Below are 16,138 nucleotides of genomic sequence, written 5' to 3'. Positions count from 1 at the left end.
TTTTCTTACTCTCTTCTGCTCACAGGACAACATAATTATCAGCTAGGAGTTGTCTAGGTAGCCATGCAGTAATGGTAGCATAAGCCAGCTGGGAAATGGTTATACAGTTCATTAGCTTTTCCTACTCAGTTAACTTTCTAAAACTTTTCTCTTTTAAAGGGAGAGGCTGGTCCAGAAGGCAAACCTGGAGTCCCTGGTTTACCAGGTCAAAGGGTGAGTTGCCGTTTTTATTTAATGTAAGTCTCAAGAGGCTGGGCACAACTTTGTTCAATAAGGTTTGGTACTTTGACCCACTTTACATATACTTTTCTACTTATTTAAGGATTCTGGAGGCCCAGATCCTTTCCTCTCTTCCTTCTTTATGGTCCAGCAACGTTCAGTACCTCTTGGAGTCCACAGGTTGTATGCAATGCCCTGTGGGACCCTAGGAAAATTTCTTTCTTGTCATTTGCTCTCCTGTCTTTATATCTGCTCATTGCCGCCAAGAGGATTCTTGATATGACTCTGAGTGTGTAGAACCACTAGTAATATGGACAGGTTGAAAGTTCAGAGAAATGCTGTTGTCCTGGAAGTCAAATAAATGTAAAGACACTTGCATTACTTATTATTTTTGGTTCTGTTTGGTCTGTACTCAAACAGAAGGTCCCACAAAATGAGAGATAGTATACCACTCTCTGCCAGAAGTTTAGATAGTTTCCTCTTGTTAAAAAAAAAAAAAAAAAAGAATACTGGATTTTCTCTGACTTAGAGTTACATTTGGAATATTTGAGTACTGATAAAAAGTGAAATTTATAGTGGGCCTGATATTATTACATGCATACTCTGAACCTGCCTTTCCTTGCTTCAGACCATTTGTATGAAGAACATCTCACTAGACAACAGATAAGGGTGGAAGTGAGACACCTGTTTAACTGTTGTGGAGGCAGTCACTTCAGTCTCAGTACTGTGGTTTGATGGGTTACTTTTTAAACTACTTACAGAGACTTGGTCATAGTTGAATCCATTGAGGAGATCATGGGGGTTGCCCGTAATGCTTTTTGCAGTTGAGTCAGCACCGGTGCTGTTAGAAGACTGGGTGTGCAAGTGCTACTTGTGAGCATGGGAGGGTTATGGAGAGAGGACAGCACAGGGAAGGGATATATACCTTGGTAGGTGGTTCTCCACAGACTTGACATTGAATTGCATGACATTAAATTGAGCTGTATGTGACTTCTATGAATCTTCTCCTTGGGAAGATGGGGCACACAGTCTTGTGTTAATCCCACAGTGAAAAAGGGCATTTACTTGCTTTCTTGTACTTTTTCAGTCTTTAGAAAATACCACCTTATCGCTTTAGCCACTAACTGTGCTGTGCTTTACTTAGGAGTTGACAAGTTTTGAATTGTCCTGGTTTTAAAGCCTGCTATGAAACATTGTTTCTTCAATAAGATTAACAGAGCACGTTAGCTGGGTGAAGGACAGCGATCCCTCAGGTTCTGCAACAGGGCACAAAATGCTCCTGCTAATGATCATTTGATTAGAGATGTCATTTGATCCATACTGTCTTTGAATGTTTCCCTAGACTTTTTTGTGCCTAGCTAGTTAGACTACTTCTCCTAAGGGTCTTTATTAGGCACCAGGCATCTTAGGTAGAGATATATATATATATATTTTAAATAAAGGCCATTATTCACTGACTGAATGTGAGATGAATCAAAGTCCTGGCCTTGGTGGATCTACATGGATAACCTACATGTGGGAGAGAGAACAGATTAGCAGATACTACTGATTCACCATTAATGCAGTTCTTGACAAAGTACAAACATAAATCCAGGCATTGATTACCATCTTACATAAATTTGGCTGCAGAAAGCAAGTATCTCTCTAGACAGGCTTAGAAGTTAAAATGCCAAGAACAGTAATGTCAAATATCTGTTTGAGCCTAGCTTTGAATGACTGGCTTTGAGGTGAGGGCATGCTCTGAAGGCACAGCTCAGAGTTGTAATGAGCCCTGAATGCTGCTCTCCAGCAGCATAGCCTGGTGTTGAGGACATGATGCCTCAGTATCATTTGTGGCTCCTGCCCTGGCTTGTTGTAAGACTTGACTTGCTGGCTGGATATTAGGAAAAATTTCTCCACTGAAAAATTTCTTCTGGCTCCCCAGGGAAGTGGTGGAGTCACCATCCCTGGAGGTATTTAAAAGATGTGTAGATGTGGCATTTATGGACATGGTTTAGTGGTGGACTTGGCAACGCCGATTAACGGTTGGACCTAATCTTAAGGGTTTTTTTCAACCTAGATGATTCTATGATTCTAAACTATTCTATGATTTTATTCTAAGACACACTCATTGCTTCTGCACCTCCTGTGAGCAGGAGTGTAAGACTGTACAGGTATGTGATCAAACCAAACAGCCAGAGCAGCAGTGTGAGCATCAAGTTGTTTAACACTGAGCATTTTCTGCAGCACACCTTTGGGTCATGCCAGCTAATTGTCTCCTACAAATGTCCCTGCAGTGCAAGGTGACTGTATTTGGCAGGTTGGGTAACAAAGGCAATCCTTATTTGTGAGGAAGGTTTACTGGCATGCTAAGGCCAGAAAAATCAGACATAGCTAGAGGCAGATTTGGGATTCCTTTTTAGCAGACCTGTGTAGAACAGATGAAATTCACTGTCTGCTTGCCTGGTCCCTCTACTCTTATACTGGTGAGGTTTCAAGATATGATGCTGCACCAGTTTATATCACCTGAAAATTTGGTTCCTCAGGTACTTTTTAAATATTCTGCACTACTGTCTTGTAACAAAAGGGATAGATTACGGTGCAACATTGACTTCAAGACACTTTCCAAGTAGCATGCTCCAAAGGGACTGATGTGTTTTGCAGTATGATTCGACCTCAGTTTTGCATTATGGTCCTCAACCAAGATGTAAATGAAGTCAGCACACGCACAGAGTCCCTGTCATGACTCAGGGTTGCAGACATGACCATTTCTTGGAGTTCTTAGAAGTGTGCAGTGCTTTAGTTAGCTGTAACACAGCTGGAACAAACCACTAATGGACTAAAGGCATGTTTGGAACCATTTCATAGAGGAATTCATGTCTCATAACACGGTTCACTGGAAATGAAGGACTCTGATCTGTGCAAAGGCAGAGGCAATGTTGGCTGGTGTAAGAAATATAATGCAAGAGCCACCTACACAGTGTATAGATTTCATAGAAGATTACATACTGTGCCAAATACTCCAGTGACAGTTTGGCTGACAGGAATAGGGTCATACATCTTGGAAAGATTTCTAGGAAAAGAGGAAGTATGATGTTCTTTAGGCCTGAAGTTTCTGTTCCTGTTATTGCTGAAGAAATAAAAAAATACATGTGATAATACAGTTGCCAATAAACAAGACATAATCTTTAGAGTCACCATTTTAGAGTAAAGAAAGTGTCAGTTTCATTTTTTTTAAGATGGCTACTGCAAGCTTAATCTTTCATTTAAATGTGTTCATCATGCTTGCATAAATGTTTTACCATCACCGTTGCTTAGACTGCACATTTCTTGGAGCAGTTGCAAAGTCTTCTGCGGATGTGTGATACTGGTATGCTTGAATAAGTAACTGGGGTGAAGAAGCCCTCTCATCATGGCTTCTGATGGTCCAAAGCTTCTTCTGGACTTGGTATTACAGATTGCTTGAGACCATGCTTAAGACCAAGAACCAGTATTAGCTCAGTACTGGGGCCAGTCCTGTTTAATATCTTTATTGATGATCTGGATGAGGGGATTGAGTGCACCCTCAGGAAGATTGCAGGTGACACCAAGTTGGGCAGGAGTGGTGATCTGTTTGAGGGCAGGCAGGCTCTGCAGAGGGACCTGAACAGGCTGGACTGATGGGCCAAGGCCAGTTGTATGAGGTTCAACAAGGCTCAGTGCCGGGTCCTGCACTTGGGTCACAACAACCCCAGGCAATGCTACAGGTTTGGGCAGAGCGGCTGGAAAGCTGCCCAGCAGAAAAGGACCTGGGGGTGCTGGTTGACAGCTGGCTGAACATGAGCCAGCAGTGTGCCCAGGTGGCCAAGGAGGCCAAAGGCATCCTGGCTTGTATCAGACACAGTGTGGCCAGCAGGACAGGGGCAGTGATTGTCCTCCTGTACTTGGCACTGATGAGGCTGCCCCTTGAATCCTGTGTTCAGTTTTGGGCCCCTCACTTCAACACATACATTTTGGTGCTGGAGCGTGTCTGGAGAAGGGCAACAGAGCTGGTGAAAGGTCTAGAGTCTTATGAGGAGCAGCTGAGGAACCTGGGGTCGTTTAGCCTGGAGGAAAGGAGGCCCAGGGGAGACCTTATTGCTCTCTACAACTACCTGAAAGGAGGCTGTAAACAGGTGAAGGTAGGTCAGTTCTCCCAGATAACAAGTGATAGGACAAGAGAAAACAGCCTCAAGTTGCCAGGGGAGGTTTAGACTGGATATTAGGAAAAATGTCTTCCCTGAAAGGGTTGTCAAGTGCTGGAACAGGCTGCCCAGGGAAGTGGTTGAGTCATCATCACTGGAGATACTTAAAAGACATAGATGTAGCACTTGGGGACATGGTTTAGTGGTGGACTTGCAGTGTTAGGTTAACGGTTGGACTCGATGATCTCAAGGGTCTTTTCCAACCTAAATGAGTCTATGATTCTGTTCTCTGTCTCTGTTGCCTTTTGAGGGCTTGCCACCAAATCAGTCGTGTTATCTGCAAGCATTAAGAACTTTAGATATAGTCCAGCCATACCCAGGAGGTCACCTCCAAATCATTTAGAGCAACATGGTGTTGCTCTCAGACAAACTTTCAAGCAGTTATGGACAAGAGAGGAGCACACTCACAGCTGTTCTCAAAAGCGGAAGGGTCACTGGTGAGTCATGAAAAGTGTGTCTGAATGCTGGGATTTGCAGCTTTGCAGGAGGATGGGATCTGAGGGATCAGAGGACAGTCTGAAGAAGATACTACAGGACTTTAATTGGCATTAGAAAAAGAAAGGCCCCTGAGCTGGCTGGAGGATGTGGTAGAGCATGTTTCTAATGTTTTGTTTAGAAAAAAAAAAAAGGAAAGTAGGCATGTTTGCGGACAGAGAGTGAAGGGAATGTTGTGCTCTAAAAAAAGCTGATGGTATTATAGAGATCTTTTTCCCAAATTTATCATAAGTTGAGCTTGCTGTATATGAACCTCTTCCTCCTGCAGCCCATTCCCAGGAGCTCTGATATGGACCATGTGTTTTTGGTGTAACTATAATAATGCACGCTCACAGCCATAGCTCTTTAACTTGGAAAGCTAATTGGAAGGCTGCTTACGTTTTGTGGAGTAGCCCACTAGTGGAAGCACACTAAGGGGAGCATAAGCTGGGAAGACACATTGTCTTTTGGACATTTAAAAGCACTTCTCTGTTAGCCTGCTTTAATTGCAGGTCGTGAAGTGTTTTATAGACACAGAAAAAAATGTGCTATCTCCCTGGTACATCTGCTGGACTGCTAATCTGACGATTCACATCCATCGTTTGATCCTGATGGGGGACAGGAGATAACAACTACAACTGGAACCAAACAACTGGGTTATGTTCATTTTACTAGGCAGCTGCTTCTTCTAAGTGTCTGGCACCTGACGTCTCTATTTTGACAATGATACCCTCATATCAAAAGCATACAGTGGGAAGAAAGAAGTTTTGCTGGTTTTATGTGTCCCATAAGACCTTTGAGTGATAGGCAGTACTGTCTCCCTGATTTTACTAAAACTGCCTGAAAAAGAGTAGAAATCTGAGAGTCTAGTTTAATTTTAGGGTGGTTTTGTGGTTTTTTTCTCTCTTTCTGTCCTCTTCTTTCTTCTGTGAAACTGAAGAGAACTGAAGTACTTTGCTTCCACATTGAAGTTTTTTGACACCTGATCTGCTGAAATATTTGTTGGAAATAAACCCAACTTTTTTTGCTTGATGGACACAAAAGATGCAGATGTATGGCATGTTCCTGGAAAGCACGCAGATCTTTGGGTAATCCATCCTAAACACAGAGTTCTTCTGAAGCATGCTCAATAACTTAGTTTTCAAGGATTTGCGTCTTATTGACACAAATTCATTCAAGGGATTGAAATTTCAGAAGAACACCAAGAGAAAATGTTTATTCTATAGCAGAACTTTCTACACATGCATGAGGTGGCAGCTGCCCAAACCCATTTTGGGTTTGACGTGCTGTACTGCAGCCTAGCTTTCTAAATTCGCTTTTTCAAAATTTTCCCATGTTCCAAGAACAGTCAGTACAAAAGAAAAGAAAAACCCAGGGTATCGTAGGATATTAAAAACACTCATGGGAAAAAGTTTTAAAGGAAATTGTCTTTTTTAAAAAGGTAACCTTTAATGACTGTCCATCCCCATGTTTAAGACTTCAATGTACATGAGTCAGGCAGATAAGTAATAGTAATTCCCCATTTTTCAAGTTACTTCATGCACAAAATAATTTATATGAAGCATGGAATGAGAGCAAATTGGATGTAGAAACAGAGATAACTTTGAAAAAATTTACTGCAGGACCCTTTTTTTGTGAGTTAATTGCAAAGTTCAGTGTCACGGTCCAGCAGGTTGGAGGCCAGAGGAGGCCAGCTCTAGCAGTGAATTACAAAGGGGTGTCTTCTGCATCTTTAATTCAGCTGTCATGTTTCAGCAGGTTTTCATGTTCAACAATTCATGAATGTTTATTGCTGAAGTCAGAGCAGCACAAAAAGCTTAACAGACCTTTCTTGACTCTTTATAACTAGATTACAAGGCTATGGGTCTATGTAAATGGTGCATAGTTGTTTCACAATAGTCCGTAAAGGATCCTGTTAAAATTGGGGACTACTGGTTTCAGGGCACACCCTCCACCCAGAAAAGATGTGTTAAAGAGCACTTGCCAACACAGGAAAGGTTAATCCCTCTTAGTTGCCATGGGGAAGATGAATTTATCACACCTCTGGAGAGCTGCTGAGCTCTTCTTTGTGCTTTTGATAGAGGAACAGGAATACGTGTATTTGACTGTCCCCTTCCTGATCCACCTCTCTCCTGTCTAAGAGGGTTGTTGCATAGATGTTCCTGTTCTGGCCAGTCACAATTTGAAATGGGCAGTCAACACTGTTTCAACTCTTATTTCTCTGTGTATGAACTCCCCTTGATTTGAACTAACTTAGACTTGCAGGGTCCAAGGGAAAGAGCTTGGTCTCTCCAGGGAGAGACACATACATAATCCAGGAGAGAAAGGAGAATGTTTGCCCAGCAAATTGAGCAGACTTTTTGGAAGGAGCCAGTCCCAAAGTGCAATCTCTCTCAATGTCCAGAAGTCCTTACAGGCCTTTTTTTCCTGTGTCACAGTAGTCCCAATAATCACCCATAAGCTGGCCAGCCCTCATGGTATTTGCATCCTCAGGATAAGGAGATTTTTTCACTCTGTAATTTATTGTCATTGCTTGATACATATGGAGACTAAAAGGCTAAGGGGCCTCAAACTGATTATCATTGCTGTGTTTGTTCTGGCTTCTCTAGTAACGTAGAGGTAAAAGGACAGGGCTGAAAGGGGTAATCCTAACATCCCATATAGTTTACAGAGGAAATAGTTGGCATTTATACTAGCAGTCATATTCATTCACAATTAAGGATGCTTCCTATGCACTTGGTACCAAATCCACACCTGTTCCTGGGGCCAAACCTCAAAGAAAAACATGCTATGAAAATATATGGCCACTCTGGCTATTGAACAGCAAGATGAGAAATGTTCTTGGGCTATGATACCTTTCAAAATTTTCCCTCTCGCAGAGTGGGGCCCACATTTTTACTTGGTTCCCTGTGTTCCATATAGTAGACACCTTTCTGATGGATGGTTGTGTTTGTATGTATTTGCGGGTGGTTGAAATATTCAGATGATGTTGCCTGCCCTGGCAAAGTTCAATCATGCAGAAATCGAAATGTAAGCAAAGCAACAGAAAGAAGTAAAAAGGGATTGATGGCATGCTTTAAATCCAGAGTGATGCTGTAATTGTCAGTGAGGTAAATATATCTATTTCCAATAAAACACACATTTTTAAGTGTACTATTTTTCAAATTGCTGATGAAAGCAAATGACATATTTCATATAGTCAAAGAATACACATTCTTACATGCTTACCTGATTCTTGCTATAAGTAACAGAGCATAATTGCTGGTTTTCTCTGTCATATTATTAGGCGATGTGACATTTTGCTGAGCTTTGCTCTCATAGGTATAATTTCTCCCAGCAAGTATTTCCGTACTTTATAGACAGGCTGTAATGTTGTGGAGAGAACCTGTTGTAGTTTGATTTTGGCTAACTTCTGCACGATCAAAATGTTCCCTTCACAATGGGAAATTACACTCTCACCCTCTCTGTCGGTATAATTACATGCTGCTTTAAGGAATCTGTGTGTTTTGAAAAGCACCAAAGCTTCTCAGCATTATACCCAAGGAAAGGATAGGCTCCTCTCACATCTCTCATTGCTGCCTTGGATTAGCATGCCTGGTCATCAGCGTGGAGACAGAGCAATGGGGGTATACTTGTAACAGGAGGCAAAACATGTCCGTCCTCTGCTTTCTTGGCTTTTGAGATTGATATCGGGAGGAGGTGGTGCTGCTACAAACTTCCTCAGGTTCCCCAAGTAATATTTTACAGTTGAGACGAAGTTTCCAAAAAGCAGCAGTTCAGCAAACTGTAACGAGATAATCCCTCTAAGATTTAAAGCTGCTAAAGCTACACTCCTACGGACCTCCAAAATAAAGTCTACACGTACTACTCGCATCTCTTCACTTGTGATGTTACAAGGCTTATTGGGATTTTGTTGACCTGAACACCAATGCATGTATTGCCCATTGTGGTTTTGTATAAAGTACATAACAAGGTATGTTCATGCTCTCCAACTTGTGATATCTCATTTAGAGTGAAGCCAATTCTGTTATGCTCCTTTAAGGGCTTATAAGCATTTTTGATATCAGGTTCCTGCCTCTAATGCAGTCTCTGAATTAGAGTCTGAGGAGATGTATAAACATTGCAAGGGGAGGTGTAAGGTGGGTGCTAATTATACCCAATGACAACCTAGGTTGATGGGACATGGATAAATCACAGAATGGTCAGGGTTGGAAGGGACTTTGCACAGTCACATCCAGGTGGGTTTTGAATATCTCCAGAGGAGACCCCACAGCCTTTCTGGGCAGCCTGTGCCAAGGCTCTGTCACCACCAAAGGAAAGGATTTTTTCCTCATGTTCAGATGGAACTTCCTGTGCTGCAGTTTGTGCCCGTTGCCCCTTGTCCTGTCGCTGGGCACCACTGAAAAAATCCTAGCCCCATCTTCTTGATGATCACCCTTAAGGTATTTGTAGACATTGATAAGATCCCCCCTCAGTCTTCTCTTCTCCAGCATAAACAGGCCCAGCTCTCTCAGCCCTCCCTCAGATGGGAGATGCTCCGGTCCCCTCATCATCCCTGTAGCCTCCGCCGGACCCTCCCCAGCAGTTCCCTGTCTCTGGAACTGGGGAGCCCAGCACTGGGCACAGCACTCCAGGCGCAGCCTCACCAGGGCAGAGCAGAGGGGCAGGATCACCTCCCTCCACCTGCTGGCCACGCTCCTCCTGGTGCCCCCCAGGGTCCCACTGACCTTCTTGGGCACGAGGACACACTGCTGGCCCATGGGCAACCTGCTGCCCACCAGCACCCCCAGGCCCCTCTCCGCAGAGGTGCCCCCCAGCAGGTCACCCCCAGGCTGTACTGGTGCGCGGGGCTGTCCCTCCCCAGGGCAGGACCTTACACTGGCTGACCTTCACCAGGCTCCTCTCTGCCCAGCTCTCCAGCCTGCCCAGGTCTCGCTGAACGGCAGCGCAGCCTCTGGGGTACCAGCCGCTCCTGCCAGGGCTGTATCACCAGCAAAGCTGCTGAGGGTGCCTCTGTCCCTTCCTCCAGGTCACTGATGGATGAGTTGGACAGGACTGGACCCAGCAGTGGCCCCTGGGGAACACCGCTGGCTACAGGCCCCCAGCCAGGCTGTGCCGCTGGTCACAGCCCCCTGAGCTCTGCCCTTCAGCCAGTTCTCAATGCCCCTCACTGTCCGCTCACCTCACCCAGCTTCCTGAGCTTGCCCATGGGATGCTGTGGGAGGCAGTGTCAAAAGCCTTGCTGAGGCCAAGGTAGAGAACATCTGCTGCTTGCCCCTCATCTACTCAGCCAGCTCTTCGCTGAATCAGTTACACTGTGTTGTGTGCTGGCCTCAGCGCTGTAGCTGTGAAATCAGCCACTTTAATGTGTAGCTCCTGCTTTGATAAAAGCTGGAGGCGGCATGCAGGCATACTCACCCCCCATGCCTGGCTCCACACGCTGCATCCTGTATGCTCTATCCATAAGCTTATATACTTCTATTAGTATTTTAACAGTGTCCTTTGCATGGTCACCTTGGCAGCTGCCAAAATGAACATCTTTAACTAGAAAACATATGTGGAATTATGCGGTGATGTGAGTCCTTCAGGTTAAAAATGGGATCTTTTTTACTCTGACAAGCAATAAAATGATGGATCTTGAAACAGTAGAAGGAACACTCATGAACAGTGCATGTACTTGAGTATATAATATAGATTTTTGTTGGTGTTAGGGTCCTGGAAATGACTACAAACTCTGATGCCCAAGGACCTCATAATCACTCCTTTAATTTTCTTCTTAAATTCTTCTTCTGTATATGACAGCTGCTTTTTTTGTTATGAGAACAATAAGGAAAAGATTAGATTCTGACACTCCAGCTGATTAATCTCAGTCAAAACTGGGGAAAATGTCATGAAATTTTTTTTTGTTTGTGATGTTTTAGCTTTTTCATTCAAGTCAGCGGGAAGCTGTTGGTTATAGATGTTGTTCCTGGACATATTTCAATAAAGAAAAATAAAAAGAAAATTATATATGTGACTCTTACACATATGTATGACCAATCACATAATCAGTGACATGAAACTTGCTTAATTATAGTATCCTTCTGAAAAGAAAAACAGTTTAGATAAGAAGCAGAAGTGAGGGAGAAAAAAAATATCACTTCTCTCTATCTCTTGGGTATTTACGTGACTCCTTTTGTACCCTCCTAGTATATTACTAACAACCTCAGAAGTATTAATGATTCACTTTACACATTAGGAGACGGATGGATTATTTTTACAAGAAAGCCGAGTCAAAAAAATATGTGACTTGTCCGAATTAACACAGCAAGTCAACTGTTGAGTTGAGAAACAAATCCAACCTCTGCTTAACTCTGCTTAACTCCAGTGCTTCATGCATCCTTATTCCAGCCTTTCTTCCTCATGTTCTCATATAGGACTTTTCCCCCTGTGAATTATTTGAGGTCAGACTCATGGGGAACACAGGTACTGCAGCATCCATATAGGTAAACTTGTCTCGGGGTGCATTCTAGGTCCTGGCTTATCCTTCCTTTGCACCGGCGAAGCTCTCTGGTTCCTCTGGAGGAAACGTCTTTTGCTTGCAGAGGAGGCAGTGAGCTCTGCTCCTTGGTGGTAATGGCAACCCTAGTTAGAAATGTTTCCTGGCTTAGAGATTTTGAATCTAGTAGCACTAGAGTTGCTACTTTCTTTCTTAATGCATGAAACAGTGCAAGGAACACAAGGGACACTGCTTGGCTTTGTTGCGGAGGGGTGAAGGGCTGGGCTGCAGCAAGGAAAGTGCCTTTCAGCATGTGTCCACACTTGGTACCTCCCTTGACTGCATCTCAGCACTGTGACATCTCTGACCCTCTGTTGGGAGCACCCAGGTGAGATGGGAGAGTCTAGGAGATGCCATGACGTGCATGAGAGCAACCCTCATCTTTGGGGCTGTTGTCACAGTCTGGGAGATACAGACCTGTCAAAGACAACTGGAGTTTGACATCCAAATGGTGTCTGCTGCCTTCATTTCTAGCTTTTGGGTTTTGTGTAAGCGCAAGATGGTGATTTACCAGTTTTGGGATGAAAGACTTTTGAAAGTCAACAGCAGTCTTTGCCCTAGTGTCTAATATTTGCTTCTCTGTTGAACATACAGGGTAAAAAGGGAGAACCAGGATTCCCAGGAATCAATGGTCTGATCGGCCCTCAGGTAAACGATGGTTTCTTCATTTTTGTATAATACGTGGAAAAATATGCTTTGTGGCACCAGGTGACCTGAAGCCACAATGGTAGCGTGCTCTGACCTTGTTTTCTTCTTATCTGCACCATCTTGGAAGTTGGTGTTTCTTCTTTACGAGCCAGATTAATTTACCCTGTTGTGATTGAGAGAAGTCTGCCTGTCTGGCAGCAATTACTTTTACCTTTCATGGTTTTTCAGCATCTTTAAACAGGAACATAAGAAAGTGTTTGGTATATGGTTTCCCCATTGTTTGTACATAGAGCAGTATCGTTCCAGAAGAAAAGCAGTGATTTGCCGTTTGCAATATTTAGGACAGTGTCTCAGCTAATTTTCAGCTGTGTGAATTAGCAATTGCAGATATACCTCTGTGCTGCAGTCTTGAAGGAAGAAGCAGTTTAAAAGATACTTGCTATTCAGAAAAGCACACTTTGAGCACAAGACTTTCTGTGGTTTTGATTCTCACACTTCTACTTCCGGAGGGATGGGTGTTGGATTGAGGGGACAAAGACAGAAGCTTAAAACGAAATGTTTATTCTCCCCATGAGGAAGGATGTCTTAAGTTAATGACCCCTTAGCTCCTTTTTTTTAAAGCTTTTGGCAAGTTAGTGCTCCAGTTGCACCATCTGTAGCATCATAAGGGCAAAATAGTGCTGTGTATGTTAAGAATCGTTAGAGAGGATTTGGCTTCATCTTGGGTCAACCCATTCTGCCCTGTATTACAACACTGACATTTGCCTCTGGGTTGGTTTCTTGCTGATTTTGTAGCCAAATTCAGCTGACCTGAGTCACTTTGTAGAGTCACCCCTGCAAGAAGAAAAATATCTGTGGGAATGTCCTCAAGCAGGGAAGATGCAACCTCACTTTAAACTGACCACTCAAGATAAAACTGAACGTTTCATTCACTCCCATTTCAATAATAAATTAATAAACTGGGTCTTGGCTTTGAGATTTTGTTTCAATAATTGCTTAAGTTTTGTGCAGGAGTAAAGACCCTCCATTACTACAGCTGTTGGTGCTGTATTGCAACAAACAGCACACTTCTAGGCAGAAGATGCTGATTTTTCATTTATTTCCATTGGCAATCTATGCCCTTGTAACCAGGAAACATGAGCTAGAAATGGTTTCTGTGGCAGATGTTTTGTAATGAGCTGTTCACGTGCCTGTAGAGGATGTCAGAGAGGCAATCCAAGGGCTTGTGACCCTGTGCGGTGATGCCCCTTCTGTCCAGCCAGGAGACTTGCCCTGAAAAATACTACTTGGCACTGGTTTACATATTTTTAAGACTTTTTCTTTGGTACAGTATCTGGTTTGCAAGTATTTCGCCAGCAGCGTTCAACAGGAATGAAGACAGTATTTCTAATGGATTTAAAAGATTTTGTTGGTTTTGTCGTGTGGTTTTTTTTTTTCCGTTGGATGCCATTAAAAGGTCCCCCCAAGCCTTCTGAAGTTTTGGGAGAGGATTTTCCTTGCTTTTGGGGAAAGATTTTTCTCTGTGCCTTATTTCTAAGGTATCTGACACTATCCATCCAAACAATATCACACTTGCTCAGCTTAAGTTCCCTGCAACTTAAAATAAATATTATGCATGTGTTAGCAATTTTATAAATGTATCTGAGAAAATTACTGACATAGCATTAAGTAATTTTCCTTTCTGCACAGGCTAAATAAAGTTAGCAAATTTTATGTTAATTAAAACCACATATAATGCTAGCCCCATTGAGGGATACTTAAATTGACTGTTCCTCTAAGCTAACTGTAAGAATGGAATAATATTGTTCTTATTCCTGCAGTGGCACCCTGTTCTGGACATGTTATTGTAGATTTCCATATTTCTGTTTGGAGAAAGTGCTTACGTTCAGCTTGTGACAAAACTACTTTTCAACTTCACAGCACTTCTCATGACATTAGATTTTTTTAAGCACTTTATCGGCATTTTTGTTTTCTTAATCAGACTATGCTCCAAAAATACCCAAGAAGAAAAGTGATTTCCTTATGCTTTAATTACATCGATATTCATCCAAGTCATGTACAGGAGTCTGTGTCACTTGTTCCTGTGCTATCTCCATGGTGCTGAGGGCCAACCGATTTGAGCTGGCCATATGCAAACTAGATTAAGACACTAAAATAACCTCCCTTTCCTCTGCTATTTTATATTTAAATACACTTTTGTTTTCTGACCTGATTCCCCCCACTGGTAGTTGTATGGGCAAAAGGAAGGAGCGAATATAGGAGCTGTAGAAGGTACATTGTGGCTGGAGAACTGCAGAAAAGACCATCTGAAGTTATTGCTGGGCTTTGTTAAAAAAAAAATAGTTGCTGTCATGCTCAGTCTGATGAGAAGCTACAGAACGATCAGGCAGCTGTGCAAGGGAACCAACCTGAGGGCTGCTCTGGAGCTGGGTCAACAGCTCCAGTGATGAACCGCAGCTGGGATGATGTCAGTCTGACTCTCAAGGGCCACTGACTGGGTGTGCTCACATTGAAGAATTAATTTAAGCATCAAACCCTGAAGCAGCGGCTAGGAGGCAACTTCTCAGCTAGCCTGGGGACGTTTTGTTGCAATAAGGCAGTTTGCTAGTTTTGCCTCTCTCCTTGCACACACCAACTCAAACTGAACTTTAATCCCAAAAGATTTTTGATTGCTTTTTCCTTCTAAGTCATCTGTGGTTGTGAACCAGTCCATGTGCTTATTTGCTTCATGTTGTCCAGTCAGCACCACCAAAAATGAGCATTTATTTTGTAGTGACCTTTAAAAACAGTGCATCTTGCAACATAATCAAGCCATGGAGTAGATACTCTGGGTCTTATTTCCCCTCTGGATATGAATGATTTTCCTGCAGCAAGGACACAGACTTCTGAACTCATAATACGTTTATGTTGTTATTATTTATTTGTATTATTTTAGTTTCCAGGAACCTTGATCATGGGTCAAACTTCAATTGCAGTAGACTGTTCAAATACAGACTGAAAAATGAGCATTTCTGTAAAACGCTTTCAGTTGAAATAGTTGGACGGGTATCAAGCACTGGAAACAATGAGGCTATGCATTTCTGCATGGTCATCTGAGATCTCTGTGTACCTTGTCTATCCCATCATCTCTTGATAGGAAGAGTTCAGAGAAAGGGTTGAACGCAGCTGATGAGGTACGTTTGCAAGTGCTTTTCTAGGCATGAGGGGTATCCTGAGGAGGAAGATCTGCAGTTAGGCCGTGTGTGCTAAGGGAGCCACGAAGGCTGTGTTCACAGGTCCAACAGAGACAGGAGCTGATGCCCCAGTGATAACGGAGAGCTCAGACACTCTGAGCTGTATCATTGAATTACCGGAGCTGAGATTCGGCTCCAAATGCAAGCACTTATTGGGTTAATGATGATGCAGGTGTCTGAGCTTCTCTTGATGAAGATTCAGTTAATATCATCAGTGGACCCTGAAGCCCTCCTAAAGCAGGTACCTGCAAATGGTCCACTGAGCCACTGTCTAGATTCCCTGAGCTGAGCAGGTACGTGCCGTCTGCCTGTGAGATAAAAACAAGTCAAAACTCTGAGATTTAAACACAAATGCCATACCTCACACTTGCACTATCTCTGGGCCGTTACTGAGGTTTGCCTTATTCTAGATGACCTGGTGGTATAACTAAGATCTGCAAGGAAGACCAGTACAAGCTGTACTGTTTATGGTTGTGGCTGGCAGTGATTTAATTAGCATAGACTTGTCTGTAGAGTGTAAACTCAAGATCAGCTTTTAAGTAATTCAGGAAATAAATTATATCCTCTGAAATGCAGGGTGTCCTTAATGTCCTTTCTATAATGCAAGGTAATAGTGCAAAATCTAAGGAAAGGATACGGGCCCCAGCTGCAAAGCTCTGACTGAATTCAAACTATGCCAGTGCTGCTTGAAATTGGAAGATAACTGCTCAGAGCTATCTTTAATAACCTATACCTTTAATACAGGTTACTAATAGGTTTAAAACCCTCTACCTTTAATGAAAATAAAGAAGAAAAAAAAGTCTTCACCTGTGCTGTTCACTAAT

At 42.9% G+C, this 16,138-nt stretch overlaps 1 protein-coding gene across 1 annotated transcript in view; it reads left to right on the top strand.

Annotated features, from left to right (window-relative positions):
* The window catches only part of COL22A1 (collagen type XXII alpha 1 chain), a 237,671-nt gene that overhangs the window by 149,766 nt on the left and 71,767 nt on the right, over positions 1–16,138 (top strand). The window contains exons 23-24 of the mRNA XM_037381896.1: positions 160–213; positions 12,028–12,081. Coding sequence (XP_037237793.1) covers positions 160–213; positions 12,028–12,081 — 108 coding nt within the window. The remainder of the gene's footprint in view (positions 1–159; positions 214–12,027; positions 12,082–16,138) is intronic.

The sequence above is a fragment of the Falco rusticolus genome, chromosome 3 (assembly GCF_015220075.1).
Source record: "Falco rusticolus isolate bFalRus1 chromosome 3, bFalRus1.pri, whole genome shotgun sequence".
NCBI lineage: Eukaryota > Metazoa > Chordata > Aves > Falconiformes > Falconidae > Falco > Falco rusticolus.
The sequence above is the reverse complement of the archived record's forward strand: the minus strand, read 5'-3'. Positions and strand labels throughout refer to the sequence as shown.